The 15284-nt window shown below is 39.7% G+C and overlaps 1 protein-coding gene across 1 annotated transcript in view; it reads right to left on the reverse strand.

The window, feature by feature from the left end:
* Nucleotides 1-7372, reverse strand: part of LOC106650308 (gamma-aminobutyric acid receptor alpha-like) — a 46690-nt gene extending 39318 nt beyond the window's left edge. Inside the window, exon 1 of the mRNA XM_014368236.2 lies at nucleotides 6988-7372. Within this exon, the coding sequence (XP_014223722.2) occupies nucleotides 6988-7010 (23 nt within the window). The 5' untranslated portion in view covers nucleotides 7011-7372. The remainder of the gene's footprint in view (nucleotides 1-6987) is intronic.
* Nucleotides 7373-15284: the final 7912 nt, after the last annotated feature.

Consider the following 15284-nt stretch of genomic DNA (forward strand, 5'->3'; position numbering starts at 1 on the left):
TCTCACACACAAAGGGTTTTATGCACTGCGTTCATGTGCTTACTAAGGTCACTTAAGAGAATGAAAATAATTTGTGTCAAAAGTTACACTTAACATCTTTGCGATCATGAACGACCATTCTATGCCTTATAAGTTTATTCTGGTATTCCTATTTAAAGATAACTATACCAAAATTGTAATGGAAATATCATTCATTCGAATGCAAAACATTTGTTTGTTGAAATTTAGTTACTTGTGTAAAGATACTACTGCTGATTCTTTAGCAAATTTCTTTTTTTTAAAAGTAATAACTTTATATTCATTTCAATACGAATTCTTATGACACCTACGATGCCCATCGTCCATCACAAAGCTTCCTTGCACATGAAGGAAGGAAAATGGAGAAGTTTTTAATAGCGTCAATTACCCAAGAGCGATTTTATTTCACCATCCATTTATAGAAAAAGCTTTTCCATTCTTTAAGCTTTTCTTCCTCGCCCCGAAGCTTTTGAAAGGCTGTTTGTATACACCAAATACAGCATCACCCCTGCCAGTTTCTCTTTGATTCGCCTGTGATTGTTAACACTTTGTGTATTTTTATGCTTTAAACAGAGTCTAGATACAACCGGCTGCTACAGCTGCATAGATCAAGAGAGGTCGAAAGAGACCAACCGAGATCCGTACAAATAGAACCGAGTACTATTTGGTCTTTTTTCTTCATAAACTTCGAACACGTGTTTGTAAATACGTATAGGCGCGCGCGTGCTCAATTTTAATGTATTGCCTGGATGTTTCCTTCTTTTTTTAGGGATTTTTGCGACCTCTTTTTTCCTAAATAAATGCCTGCGAAGTAGGGTGATTTTTGCGTACTTTCGAACGGTAAAATCCATAATTGGTTCTAATTTTAACGCAGTGCATAACCGTCCATGATAATTGCATAACAATAAGTCATGACAACCCCGTGACGCTTCGCACAGTTATTCAAATCGAGTTATTACGAATTCAGCTTCGAGAATTCGTCAATTATACATAATTGCAGAGTGAAAAAATCGGGTACTTTGTTAATTTGCCAAATTATGTTGTCGATATTATATCGATACACGATCAAGTAAAGTAGCCAAAAATGCACAATTTGAAGAACTATACTCTTGGCAAGCAAAAAACAATCCGTTTTCATGCAATTAAACGTCGCGAGTTTAATTTGAAAACACAGGTAATTTAATTTGTATTCAACCATCAGCCGATGCGACGACGGCGCTACACAACATACATTATAATATATACAACATCGGAACGTGCGCGCAGTCATTTATTAAACATATGTACAATTATATAGAAATCACGGGCAAATATTAAACGTGCCTGACTCTAAATGGATTCATAATTATTCCGATACACGGACAAACTAAATATTATAATTGATTCGTTGAGCGATTCGGTATACTCCTGTAGCACTAAAAATTCATCGGTTATGATTGTTATGTAGGCACGCGCAGCTACTATATGTAGTCGGGTGCCAAAGTCATTTCGCGTTGACGAAAACAAATGCACGTACATACGATCGCTATATACTCTCCTATACATATGGCCGATTCTCTGTGAAATCGAATGGCCAAACAATTTTTTTTTCTGCAAATATGAAAAACTTGCTGTTTCCGATGTCAGAAATGTCCCCAAATTTTATTAGAATTTTTGGGACCATCTATCACTCTTTTTCAGGGGCCCGAAGTTGGCCATTTTAGGGTTTTTTTGAAATTCATGAAAAATCACAAATATTCAAATAATTCCTGGATCAGGGTAGAATGATTGAAAAGTAAAAGTGCCCAGCAACTTTTTTGTTGGAAATTGTCCAAATTTTCAGAAAAAAAATATGCCAAAGTGATTGGGACAATCTAGGTAAGTGTAAAGCAAAAAAACTGCAAAAGGGACATAAATGTTGAAATCTAATCGAGTTCGAACCGGACTTTCATTTCCTAAACTATGTAAAAAGCTTCCCAAAGATGTCAACTACTGCCTGATAAAGTTTTGTAATGGGTCTTAATGTTTAACGCAATATAGACAACAATGTGTGGCGAAAAACATGCAAAAAAGGTCAAAAATAGGCCCATAATGCCTAAAATCACCAAAAACAGCCATTTTCAGTCCTTTTTTGCACGTTTTTCACCACACATTGTTGTCTACATTGAGTTAAACTTTGAGACCCATTACAAAACTTTATCAGGCATTAGTTGACATCTTTGGGAAGCTTTTTACATAGTTTAGGAAATGAAAGTTCGGTTCGAACTCGAGTAGATTTCTTGTTTTGTGTTTTTTTTTTTATGTTTTCCCACTATGCTCTCTTTAGGTGGCTCCAATCACTTTGGCATATTTTTTTTCTGAAAATTTGGACAATTTCCAACAAAAAAGTTGCTGGGCACTTTTACTTTTGAATCATTCTACCCTGATCCAGGAATTATTTGAATATTTGTGATTTTTCATGAATTTCAAAAAAACCCTAAAATGGCCAACTTCGGGCCCCTGAAAAAGAGTGATAGATGGTCCCAAAAATTCTAATAAAATTTGGGGACCTTTCTGACATCGGAAACAGCAAGTTTTTCATATTTGCAGAAAAAAAAATTGTTTGGCCATTCGATTTCACAGAGAATCGGCCATATATATACTCCCCTTGCAGCCTCTCTCGCATCGGCATCGGGATCCGAAATCAGCTCGCCACGAAAAGAGAGTCACGTTCGATTTGCCCAGGAGGCAATTATTTTTTAATTTAACTCGTGGAGCGCGACGACGACGACAAACACCGCTTTAAATTCCCGTTCCCAGTGTAATAAGAAATAAAAGAAAAGTCGATAACTCCATTAGGAAGTTGTTGGGATATAATACAGCGAAGCCATTAGGATACAAAATTAGCCGGAAAGTATGTACTCGATCGGCCAGTTGAAACTTTATATGGTTTTCGCAGTGAAAAAAAAAGAAAGAAAAGTAGGGGACAGCATCGACATCGATTTGTCAAACACGCATGCGAGCTTCGTTGATTGCCCATAGATATTTCATACATTGGTTTATAAAGTTGGCTCGCGTAAAAGCATTAGAAGCACTCGCGGTATATCATCGGCTGCGTACTTTGAACTATAGAGCAATTCGTAACTCAGCGATCGCAGAGCTTAATAAACCCGCAGCGTTAATGTACGTACGGCGTCTTTCGCGCGCGCCGCGACCGATGAACCGTGTATTACATCGCGTTAGCTGTGCCATGCATATACTCATGCGTGCGTATAAACATCCCTCGAGTGTTTGTATGCAGCAGCATAACGAGCGATGTGAGCGATGTAGCCCGTGCTACATTTAGACAAACACGTGTATATCCGTGCGATGCCTCCCTCCCGTCTGCGTGTCGTACGGGTATATCTGCTGCTATCGTGTGAGCGTATACTGCTTCGTCGCAAGCCAGGCATTCGACTATTTGCGATATTCCAATTGTGCGCCCGACTCGTCGTACTATATCAATTATTGTAATTAAAATTCCGCGCATTACATCGAACGCGACGATTTTCGACGAAGCATCAGATTTTATCCACGTAGATGTGCCACGATGACAATTTTACCGAAACAATGCGTCGCTGTTGAGCGAAGGTCAAGACCGAAAAATTAGAAAAAAAGAAGTTAAAAATAGATGCATGTATATGGCTCGTAACTCGTCTATTCGAGGGTCAATTAAAACGTGTATTATAAGCTGTCTTGACTGTCAGCGATCGCTCATTGTTTCGGGAGCATCTTCAATTGCTAATGCCACGTTTTTTTATCTCTCTCGCCTTTTTTCTTCCTGCGCCGCGCCGTATACGCGGGTGGTGGCCGTTTAAACGGTGCTGTACACGAGTCGCGTCGCAACTCGCTGCTATACACGAGAGCTACATCACACTCGAGTGTCGAACGAGGTCAGGGAGTAGTACTATACCATTACGCTTGTGTATACACACGACAGCTTCAACTTATTTTGCTTTTTTTTTCTACGCCGTAGAAAAAAGCTCGCGAGCTTGCGAATGCCGCTCGCGGAGACGCGCGTATACTCGCACTCGTCACCGCTGCTTCTGCTGCTCCTGCCGTTGCCGTTGTCGTCGTCGTTGACAATAAGATGAGTCGCTCTGAGAGAGAGAGAGAGAGAGAGAGAGAGAGAGAGAGAGAGAGAGAGAGAAATGCCGAGGAAAAATACACACGAGCTGTATATACGACGTTTTCTGTATTACGTGCCATAGGCAGTAGACGGCTCAAACGAATATGAGATTTAAAGCCAAACGCCAGTGTGTGAAAAATTGCACACTTTATGTAAGCTTTTGCGTATGACGTACACCTTCGCTGCGAACTTTGTTCGTTCGCTCGTTCGTATCGCGTAATGATGCGTATGAAATTTCACAACAGCGCGTAAAATATTACGGTCAACGCATTTTAATTGAGAAAAATGATACTTTAAAAACCTTATCACTTTCAAAGAATATTTTCGTTGGCCAAAACTAGCCATCAAATTTTGATAATTTCTGCAAGGGTATATTTGAAATTTTTTTACGGAAATGATCAAATTACTCGATCACGGTGGGTACTCGTTCAAAAATCAAAGTCGTCGCGACAAATAAATAATACGAATAATTTTTATTGCTCGTTAAATATTCTTAAAAAGCAGCAAAGAATTTTGTATTTATATACAAAGAGTCATTGGCTGTTTATGGTGATGTACCATCGTACATATACAGCTCGCAGTCGACAATTTTTTCCTTCCTCACTCGTTCTCAATCTCCCGTCGAGTTGCGCAGGAAGAGATCCGCGTGCACGAGGCACGGTACGCACATAGTCGATCTCACGAAGGCAGGAGCAGCAGCGTCTTTGTGGCCTCGCAAAATCGAATAATCGTTTCGATGCTTTTTTCTCGTGTATTACATATATACCGCGTCGTCGTACAAGTACACATGCACACGCACATAATATATACATGATATATATACGCTTAATGCCGGTGGGGATGTTATGTACTACAGGATCGAAAAAGGAATTCCTTTGGTTGTGCGACGCTCACTCTCTCTCTCTCTCTCTCTCTTCTTCTCTCAATATATGCACATTATCTATCTCGGCCCTGCAAAACCTTAGAGAAAAATTGACAGGGATCGTCGTTCGTATTACATATACCTTTCGTTTGTACCTTCGAGCGTGTGTGTACACACGTGCGAGAGACATACAGGCGCTGAGTCTCACTACTTATATATACTCTTTGGATTAGATTCGTACCTACACACAGACGTGTACGAGCCAAGTAAAATATAGACTTTTGCTCGCGTGCATTGCTCGTTTGATCCGAGTGCGTCTTGATGCGCTGCTCTCTGTATGTGCACTTATCGCGCATTATACTCGTGTCGAGCGCGCCTTAATCGAACGAGCTTGTACGAATCAGTGGCGTCTCTTGGCTGCCCAAGAGGAAGAAAAGAAAAAGTACCGTAAAGACTCCGAGTTCGATTTTACGTACTTTTTTTTTTGGTTATATGAATACTTTGGATTCCATTTATAATCGCGGCTCTAGCGCAGCTCGCTTAACGATCTATTCTTCGCGCGAGTACATATATTACAACGTCCCGAAGAAAATATTTCCTCGTAAGACTCGGCGCGCGTAAAGCCATGAACTGTGAATTCTCATTCGTCTCTCGTTACATATAATTTGCTCGAACGATTCTCCGGCGCGATATCATTAAATGTTCTCCCACTTGGCCCCCCGTTGCTGCTCTAAGGCTGCGTCGAGTACCAGCTATCTACGGGGCAAACATCTGACGAATTACATCCTACTCGCGGCTTGCGCATATACGTATAGCTATATAATGTACATTATTATATATTAAATTATATCGCGCCGCGTCAAAAGTACCGCAGCAATAGGCCAAAATCGCGTGCGCTGCACCGTGGCGCAGTCGCGTTTAATCGAGTAGTACGACTCTTGCCTCGCGCGCTAAGCGAAATTCTTGCATGATTAATGTACGCGCTCGACGAGCTGTGCTGCTGTTCTCGTTGTACGCTGCAGCGAGGCAGCTGTATTAGCGATCGCTAATACGTATCGCGCGTTCGGGCACAACCCGCGAGAATCTGCTCGCGACGGGCGAAATCTTCGCGCGCGCCATAGACTTAATTGATGAGCTTTGCGATTGGCCCCTGTGCGTTTGGGGCAACGTTTTGGATATATACAGGAGCGTGTCGACGCGCGTGCATGCGAGACTCGAATAATAATAATAAAATCACTGGCAAAATCATAATGAAAAAGCGCGAGGCCTCGTGGGAGGAAAAATCAATCATTCCTTACATTTGCATTAAAAAAAAAGGGGAGAGAGAGAGAGGGAGAGCCGAAGGCATAATATAATGCAGTTTAAGCGCGCGAACTCGCCCACACAAACACACATCTAGCCACATTACCACGACGTTCTTCTAATTAAAACTTTTTCCGCTCGACTGGTTTATTTGCTTGCTCTCTCTTTCTCTCCAATCGAGCCCGAGCCTTACAACCCTTTCTCTCTCCTCTCTTCGCCCACCCCTGGGCCCCTCGACTGCCCCCCGCAGCAGCAGCAGCATATACAAACACGAGCCGCAGGAGCAACGTTGGAATAATTTTTACTCGATTCCAGGCGCTCTGTCGTGGATCAGAAATAAATCTGCAACGTGTTATACGCAAGCTAAGCTTTTCTTCATATAATATATATACCTCCGAGCGCGCGCGAATAATTTTTAATTTTCACACGAATGCGACCATATGATCGCGCGCGCACACACGCGTAATAAAAAAACGAGCAATTTTTCCAATATTTTTTTCGACAGCAAATTATTGAATCGTTTTTTTTTCTTGCAAATTTATAAACAGATCGAATTCGCAATCACTGGGAAAATCGTTGATAAAATCTCGCAACTGCACTCGGTGTTATATTCGACATTGTTGTTAAAGCAAGAATTGAAAAAGATAGAAAAATAACAATTGGAAGTTATGTGACTCACGTGACTACAGTGAAAAATCGCATGATCGTCGCTTCTCGAGGCCTGCACTGCCTCGCGTCGAGCAAACGATCTCACGCCTCTCGCTCCTCGAGGATGTATTCCTTCTCGTCTGTCTCTCTCTCTCTCTCTCGAAAGAAAAGGTCTTTCTTCTTCGTTTACGTCCCGCTCGCTTCTCGATTGTCCATGGCGATCGTCACCGTCCCCTAACTTGCCGAGCCATAATACGATCGTCCTCGTCGTCGTCTCGCGGGCTCGACTTCCTGTCTCGATGCAGCACACGTTCCCCGGCAGTAGCAACAGCAGCTGTGCAAAATGCGCACGAGTAGTGGCAGCTCTAGGATAGCTTCAGCACCAGAAGCAGGAGGTACAGCACACGCGACACGACTCGCAGCCTACATATAACTCGCTGTCTCTGTCTCGCTCCCTTTTGGCTTTTATCCCCCTCGTGGACGGCGCTCGTGGTGCGCGCCGCCGCTGCTGCTGAAGCTGCGAGAGAGACACGACGAGAGTCGAGTTTTAAGCGCTCGCGTCGGGCGGCTGCTGCGACTCCGCGTCTGCCGCGCTATATACGTACTCATATATACACGTTGTATAGTCGGGGCGCAGACTCGGGCTCAGAAGGAATAGGTAGAGTAGGCGGACGCTCGACTCGACTCTCTCTCGCGCGCGCGCACCTTGTTAAAATATCTTCGAGGCTTATGATATATACTTCGCGCATTTTGCAGCTACAAGAGGAGAGCTGCGCCGATCTAGTCTGTACGAGCTGACTGACGATCATTTTTTGCCAGTCAAAGCGAAATTAGAAATAGTGGCATCTCCTCCTCGCGACCGCAGAGGCTTCATTTTTTCACGCTCAACGCGCGACAAAAAGATATGTGCGATCGTTATTGTTCGACATTGATTAGAACCTTGAACAGCTTAGAGAGCCGCGCCTGAATCAGCCACCGATGACGCGTCAAAGTTGTATTTTCTGCTCTCCAAAAGCCTCGAGCCATCGGGTGCGCCAGTAAATATTATTGATACTGTACCTGATGCATAAAGCCGCTGATCGAATTCGCTTTTCGCACTCGATTGAAATTATCTATACGTGCGTACGCAACCGAGCTGGACTTTTTTTCTCTCGTGTTCCCTTCCCCCTCTACATTTATATTGACAAAGTTTAATTCAACGAAATCCCTCAACGAAATTTGTTAAGTCTTATATAAGCTCACGCGTAAAATCTGAAAAAAATTTGATATTTTTGCCGAATATTTTTGAGCGCGTTTATTTACATCCGTCGGCTTTATAAATGGAAAGCGAGAGAGTAGAGTAGAGTAAAGAAGAATTTAGGAGAAAGGGAGAGAGAGAGACTTTAAAAGGATGTAAAGTCGATTCTTTAGACTAATCGTTTGACTTTCTGAAACAAAAAAATTGTGCGTCTAGTTTTTTGAAAAATCATTATTTTTACGCATTCCCAGCTTCGTTATAGTATAGTCGGTCAGTCGAGGTGTGATTTACCTCAGCTTAGTAGCGTATCGACTTATAAAATAAATATAATCATCTCAAGACGATTTTCCTGAAATTTTGGCATGTTATTGGGCGTCGAACTTTATATGGGTCAAAATAATACTTTTTTACAAAACCGTGAGCACGTATATCACCGACCTTGACGCACTTTTGGTATGTTATAGTACATGGTAAAAAGGTTCCAAAAAAAAATTTTTAGACCCCCTACCCCCTCCTACCCCCCACTTGCGGTATAAACGTCCATTTTCGATCTATATTTTTTCTGAGGACATGAAGTAATTAAAAAATCTGAAAAAATTCATCAGAATACTTTTCAACAATCCAAACAACCTTGAATTTTTTCAGATTTTTTGAGTGCTTCGGGCCTTTAGAAAAAATTATTGAAAATTTCAAAAATCGAGATACGGCGGTATGAGCCGATGTAGTACTCAGAAATTTTTTCAGTTATTTTTCGCATTAAAAAACATAACCTCAATTTTTTTCAGATTTTTTCCGATGACCTAACGCACCTTTTGAAGCCCAAAACCGATTTTTTTGACGAAAATAATTTTTTTAGGACAGTACGAAACCTCGAAAAATTTGAAAAAAATTTTTTCTTTTTTATTTCATCAAAATACCTAATCTCAAATTTTTTCAGATTTTTTAATTGAAGGCGATAGCTTCTAGGGCCGATAATGCTATTTTTAACAAAAAATGGTTCCGAGAACCCGATGGTTCCGGTGAAAAAATTTGAAAATATTCTTTTTGAATTCCTTGTCAAATTTTAATAAATTTTGACCGTTTCAAAAGTTCGATTGAAGCTTCCTAGCTCATTTTAGAGCATCAAACGAGTTTTATCATTCCTTAGTGTCTTAGAAACGTCTTCAGATATTTTGCACTAATCTTTGTGATGCTCTCAAATGAGCTAGGAAGCTTCAATCGAACTTTTGAAACAGTCAAAATTTATTAAAATTTGACAAGGAATTCAAAAAAAATATTTTCAAATTTTTTCACCGGAACCATCGGGTTCTCGGAACCATTTTTTGTTAAAAATAACATTTTTCGGCCCTAGAAACTATCGCCTTCAATTAAAAAATCTGAAAAAATTGAGGTTATGTTTTTCAATGCAAAAAAACTGAAAAAATTTCCGAGTACTGCATCGGCTCATATCGCCGTATCTCGATTTTCAAAATTTTTAATGATTTTATCTGAAGGCCTGAAGCACTCAAAAAATCTGAAAAAATTCAAGGTTGTTTGGATTGCTGAAAAGTATTTTTGTGTATTTTTTCAGATTTTTTATTTGCTTCATGTCCTCAGAAAATAATGGATCGAAAGTGGACGTTTATACCGGAAGTGGGGGGTAGGAGGGGGAGGGGGCCTAAAAATTTTTTTTTTGGGACCTTTTTACCATGTACTATAACATACCAAAAGCGCGTCAAGATCGGTGACATACGTGCGCACGGTTTCGTAAAAAAGTATTATTTTGACCCATATATATTATTTACGTATTACGCACTACAAAATTTATAATAAATATGACACACGCTATAGCACGCGTTAGGTATTAGGCCATATGGCCAAAATTTGGCCGCGAGATGACAGCAGCGTCGAAGGTCAAGTCATGCGCAGATGCATGCTTTTCGTGATCGGGTCATCTCGATAGCAGTAGATATGTTTCGGTGCGACTCATTGACAGTTCTTTCTAAATACATAAATAAATATGAAATAAATAATAAAAATGAACTGCAGTGTTAAAAATTGTTAGGGAAAAAAATTTTACTTCCCAAAAGATTCTAAATTAAAGAAACAATGGTTAGAAGCAATTAAAAGACCGAACAATAATTCAAGTGCATTAAAAATTTTTAACCAACTGATATTTATACAAAAAGTATCTTAGGTATGTAATATTGATAACTTTGTACTAATTTGTTCATACTATTATATAAGAAAGACCTTAAGAATATGAACAAATTAGTAAAAAGTTATCAATGATACTTACCTAGGATACTTTTTGTATAAATATCAGTTAGTTAAAAATGTTTAATGCACAAACAATGACATGACTTTGGATTATAGTTTGGTCTTTTAATTGCTTCTAACCATTGTTTCCTTAATTTAGGGTCTTTTGGGAAGTAAAATTTTTTTCCTTTACAATTTTTAAAACTGCAGTTCATTTTTATTATTTATTTCATATTTATTTTTTTATTCAGAAAGAACTGTCAATTAGTCGCACCGAAAAATATCTACTGCAATTAGACGTATATCAACGCTATATTTTAAATTAATTTTCATATCGAGTGAAGACTTTTCTTCGACTTTTATCATATAGAGAGATGCGAGCGTCAGGCGCGCTAGCTTTTTTCATTTCATCGAATTGGTATATGGTTGATTCTCCCGAAGTCTGCTTTTTCGGGTATAGAAAATGAAAAAATGGTGAAAATTTTTTTGTCACATTGAACGGCGCGAACTAGTTTACCCTCTTTTAAACCATAAAATATGAATAATCATTGAATCTGGGGCCTTGATATTTCGTTTTACGAAAACCATGTCCGATTTTATGCTTAAAATTGACTATTTTCGGTTACGGAGGTGACACACACGGAGGTGACACACACGGAGGTGACAAATCGCTGCTTTGATTAACTAACAAGGAGACCTTCTCACCTTCGGGTCATGGATTTTGCCCAAACTTTTTTTTGTGATTCAGGACAGTTAGAAAACATGCTCTGTTATGTTAGTTTATGTGAATATGCCCCAGAAGCCTCAGATAAAAAATAAAGGTTCAAATAATAAAAATAAGCGTACATAGTGCAATAAATATTCATTTGCTATCCTCAAACTATTTTTGTCACTTATTTTAAACACCTGGTTCTGTTTAGGTACTTGAAGTGTTAAATTAGTTAGTGTAAAGTGTTTTGATAAGAACTTGTCGGATCTCCAGTGCTTGTATTAAAATAATAATTATTTGAAGCGTTTAAGGCCATACGTATTGAAATTAAACGCTTAATAATGTCATAAATTAAGCAATATTGCAATGTTTTGTGTCATGAGTGAGATCCAACAACTTCTTAACAATGAAATGTAATGTTTTCAAAAACCAGGTGTTTAAAACAAATGACAAAAATAGTTTGAGTATAGGAAATGAATATTTATTGCACTATATACGCTTATTTTTATTATTTGGACCTTTATTTTTTATCTAAGGCTTCTGCGGCATATTCACATAAACTAACATAACAGGGCATGTTTTCTAACTGTCCTGAATCACCAAAAAAAGTTTGGGCCAAATCCATGACCCAAAGGTGAGAAGGTCTCCTTGTAAGTATGGAAAATAAGAAACACAAAATTTTCCGCCCAACTCAAAATTCGGTCATGAAAAACGAGTCTTTTGACGGGATGAGCGGTTGAAAAGAGTGATCATAGCTCGAGATATTCATTTCCACGGAGGTGACAGTTTTTTTGACACACGTGAATTTTCCTATAGAATAATTATCGTTGCATACATAGCTAAAATGTAAAATTTGAACCTGCAACCTACACTGATCAAAAGCTGGGTTACAATACTTGAAATTTACGTATCTAGGGACATCAAAAATGAGTTAGCAACCCAAAACAGGCGGTATATTTGAAATTATTCAGAAGCATGATTAAAATCCAAGACATTTTTCAATTGTGTGGGAAATTTTTTGAAAACATTTTTCAAGGCCCTATGATAGACTTAAACTTTACTTTGAATGTATAGAAGCTGGTCTCGTAGTTATTAAAGGGCCAGGTGCTAATGAGAATGAATGGTACATGCAAATAGAGTTGATTTCGAGATGTAGACATGCCACGGAGGTGACATTTGGCATGTATATCTTCACGGCAAATTTAACTGGCACTAAAACTAAAAAATTGAAATATTTATGTCCAATCATGAAGAATGCAACAATATTGAATGAACGACCGAGCCAGTTTTGGCTCATCTTCACTAGTTTAAGAACATGGCATGTAGACATGCAAAAAACAGACTTCAGGAGAATCAACCATATATGTAAAAGTAGGCGTCGAGTCGCGCGCTAAAGAGAAGAATATTAGTAGGCACCTATGCTCATTTGTTTTTGCTCTCTCTCTCTCTCTCTCTCTTTCGCTCGTTTTGTAGAAAAAGCTATCTTTTTAAAAAGTCCAAGCACGTGGATTTTAGGTCTTATGAAAAATATTAAGCTTCTTTTTATCCACAGCGCGTATATGGAAGAATTTTTCTTCCGCGTAACGCGCGCGCGCGCGCCTTTCGCTGTTCCCAGTGTTTGCACAGAAGCTTGCATATAACGCACCGACGCCGATGCAGCTGGCTAAAATCACTTATGCGGCAAAAGACTAAGCAGAAATATGTTTTCCTCGAGAGCATTGCTGATGAAAATAAAAAGAAAGAGGGGAAAAAATATGTTAAAACTTCGACTTTAAGTGCTTTTTACGTAGTAGTACAGTAATAATAATTTATGAAAATCGCCCAAAATTTTGCTAAGAAACGTTTGTCGCGTCGCTCGAGATGCTCGATCCTTATGAACGATCAAATCGTGCGGGTGGCGAGGGCATAATAAATTATTTAAAAATAATAATAATAAGTACAATAAAAATCAATGAATTATTCGGGTGAGTTTGCTCGAGCGCGTGCCTCGGCACGAGAGGGAGTAAAACTCATTTCTAGAGCGTCAATATTTGAATTAAATCTTGGCCCAGCAGCAGCAGTAGAAGCAACAGCAGCGGTGGCGGTGGTAGCGACCCTGGTAGCCGACCGAAGATTTCTGGTGGTTACTGGTTCGTAACGAGTGCGCCGCACACTTGCCGCCGCCCCCCCCCCCCCCCCCNCGCCCCCCCCCCCCCTCCCAACAAGATATAGTAGTCTTATATACGTGTAATGATTTGCCAGACACACGCTATATATAACGACAACTCGTTCTACTGGCGATGCCAGCACACGTGCTGATATATCCCAGCTGTGTCTATGTATGTACTTGCAACTATATATTCCAAATGAAATCAGCCGCGCACATTTAAACTCGAGGCGCAGCGCCACAACACCTCTCTACATACTGATGAAGAATTAGCGTTGGTGCGCACACAATGCTGCATCATATACACACGTACAGCCTTTAAATGCAAAGGGATGACTTTGGCAAACTTGCGTTATATGCACACATATACATACTCGGCTGTACATATATACTGTACGATTGCGGCTGCAGCAATGCACATCGTTCCGTAGCTTAAGCAAACCCTATTCTCCTTTCGTCGCACAGCCCGACATCCCAATCATTAGACTAATCCGCGCGAGCTTTTCAAGCAAAAGCTAATGACTTTCGCGAAACTTTAATCCATTGAGTATGGTCGGCTTGAGAATTTCATCTCTCTCTCTCTCTTTTTCTTTCTTTCTTTCTTTTTTTGTTTTCTCCTCGCGTTCGCCACTTTCACGCCAATATTTATTCGCACGCCGCTGCGGAGTCTTTCCTCGTAAGTTTTCGCTTAGAGAGAGAGAGAGAGAGAGAGAGAGAGAGAGCGAACTAGCTCTATCCCGTGCACAGCGCGCACGAGAGCCTGACCCGAGGGCATCGTCAACAATGCGTCGAAAATATGTATATATACGCAATGGACGATGCAGCATTCATACCACAGCGAAAAGTTTGCCACGCACAGAGCCAACGTACATTTGTACAGAGATACAGGGCCGAGGGCTTTTGGCTTTTATTTTCATCTGCGGAAACGCCAAGTTATACGAGCACGTGTGTGTTCGTGCGCAGTGAGCCCTACGCTTCATCGTGTGTATCTATAACACGCGCGCCAATTTATAATTGTTGTATACGATATTTTACGCATGGTTTAATCGATTATAAACTCAGATTACACGGGCGATTGAATATTTGTTTAAATAATTCGAGTTTACATCGGACACTGATTAACATATTGTGTACCGGACGGATTACGCCTGATCGAGAAATGAAAAAGTGAAATGAGCGATACGTCGACGTGTCGCGGTAATTGTGAGGATCTTTGATGAATTTTCGTATAGGAATTATTTGCCGGAAGTCGTTTCTTGAGTCTCGCTGATATTACATTCGCTTTTAAACGCAATTATCGAGAAAAAGCCAATACAATTTTCCGTCTTTTACGATTTCATTGTGACGAAGTTCGACCGAGTAGATAAAATACGCTCCAACGAAGAAATCGTGTAATTGAGTATACCGATCAAAGGAACAGTCTTTGATCGTTTATAAAAAAAAAATAATAATAATAAATAAAAGGAGGAAGATAAACATTTGTACGGCTGTTCTAATCTTGTTATTTTTTCCCGTCCTGCAAAAAGACTCGACATTTATGATATTAATTTTTAGCGAGGCAGGCTTTGTTGGAACTACGTATTAACGTGGCGAACAATCGCGAGGGTTTCAGCTGGATTCACATTCGTTTCGAAAAAATTCAGCCTAAACCGGCTTAAAATTTTGATGCATCATTTCGGCTCGAGCTTTTCCACCGGAAGCTTTGAATTTTTTAGTATGAACCGTATTGACTCGTCGGAAACCCGAACAATAACGTCTCGCAAAACACAAAAACAAGAAAATAAAATGAACAAATTGAAAATGGTCTTATATGGTAATCCTGATTACGAGTCGAACCAGTGCAATTGATAATTTTTTTTTAAAAATCATATAAAATATTAACATGTTGTCAAAATATACTCTGCAACATGAGTTTTTAAAAAAATTATATGCAGTTTATTACCAAATTCTATTGAAAGCTTGATATAAGCAGAAATTTGCCATAGCAAAAGCAGTCAC

The sequence above is a fragment of the Trichogramma pretiosum genome, unplaced genomic scaffold (assembly GCF_000599845.2).
Source record: "Trichogramma pretiosum strain Unisexual culture from Peru unplaced genomic scaffold, Tpre_2.0 scaffold3, whole genome shotgun sequence".
NCBI lineage: Eukaryota > Metazoa > Arthropoda > Insecta > Hymenoptera > Trichogrammatidae > Trichogramma > Trichogramma pretiosum.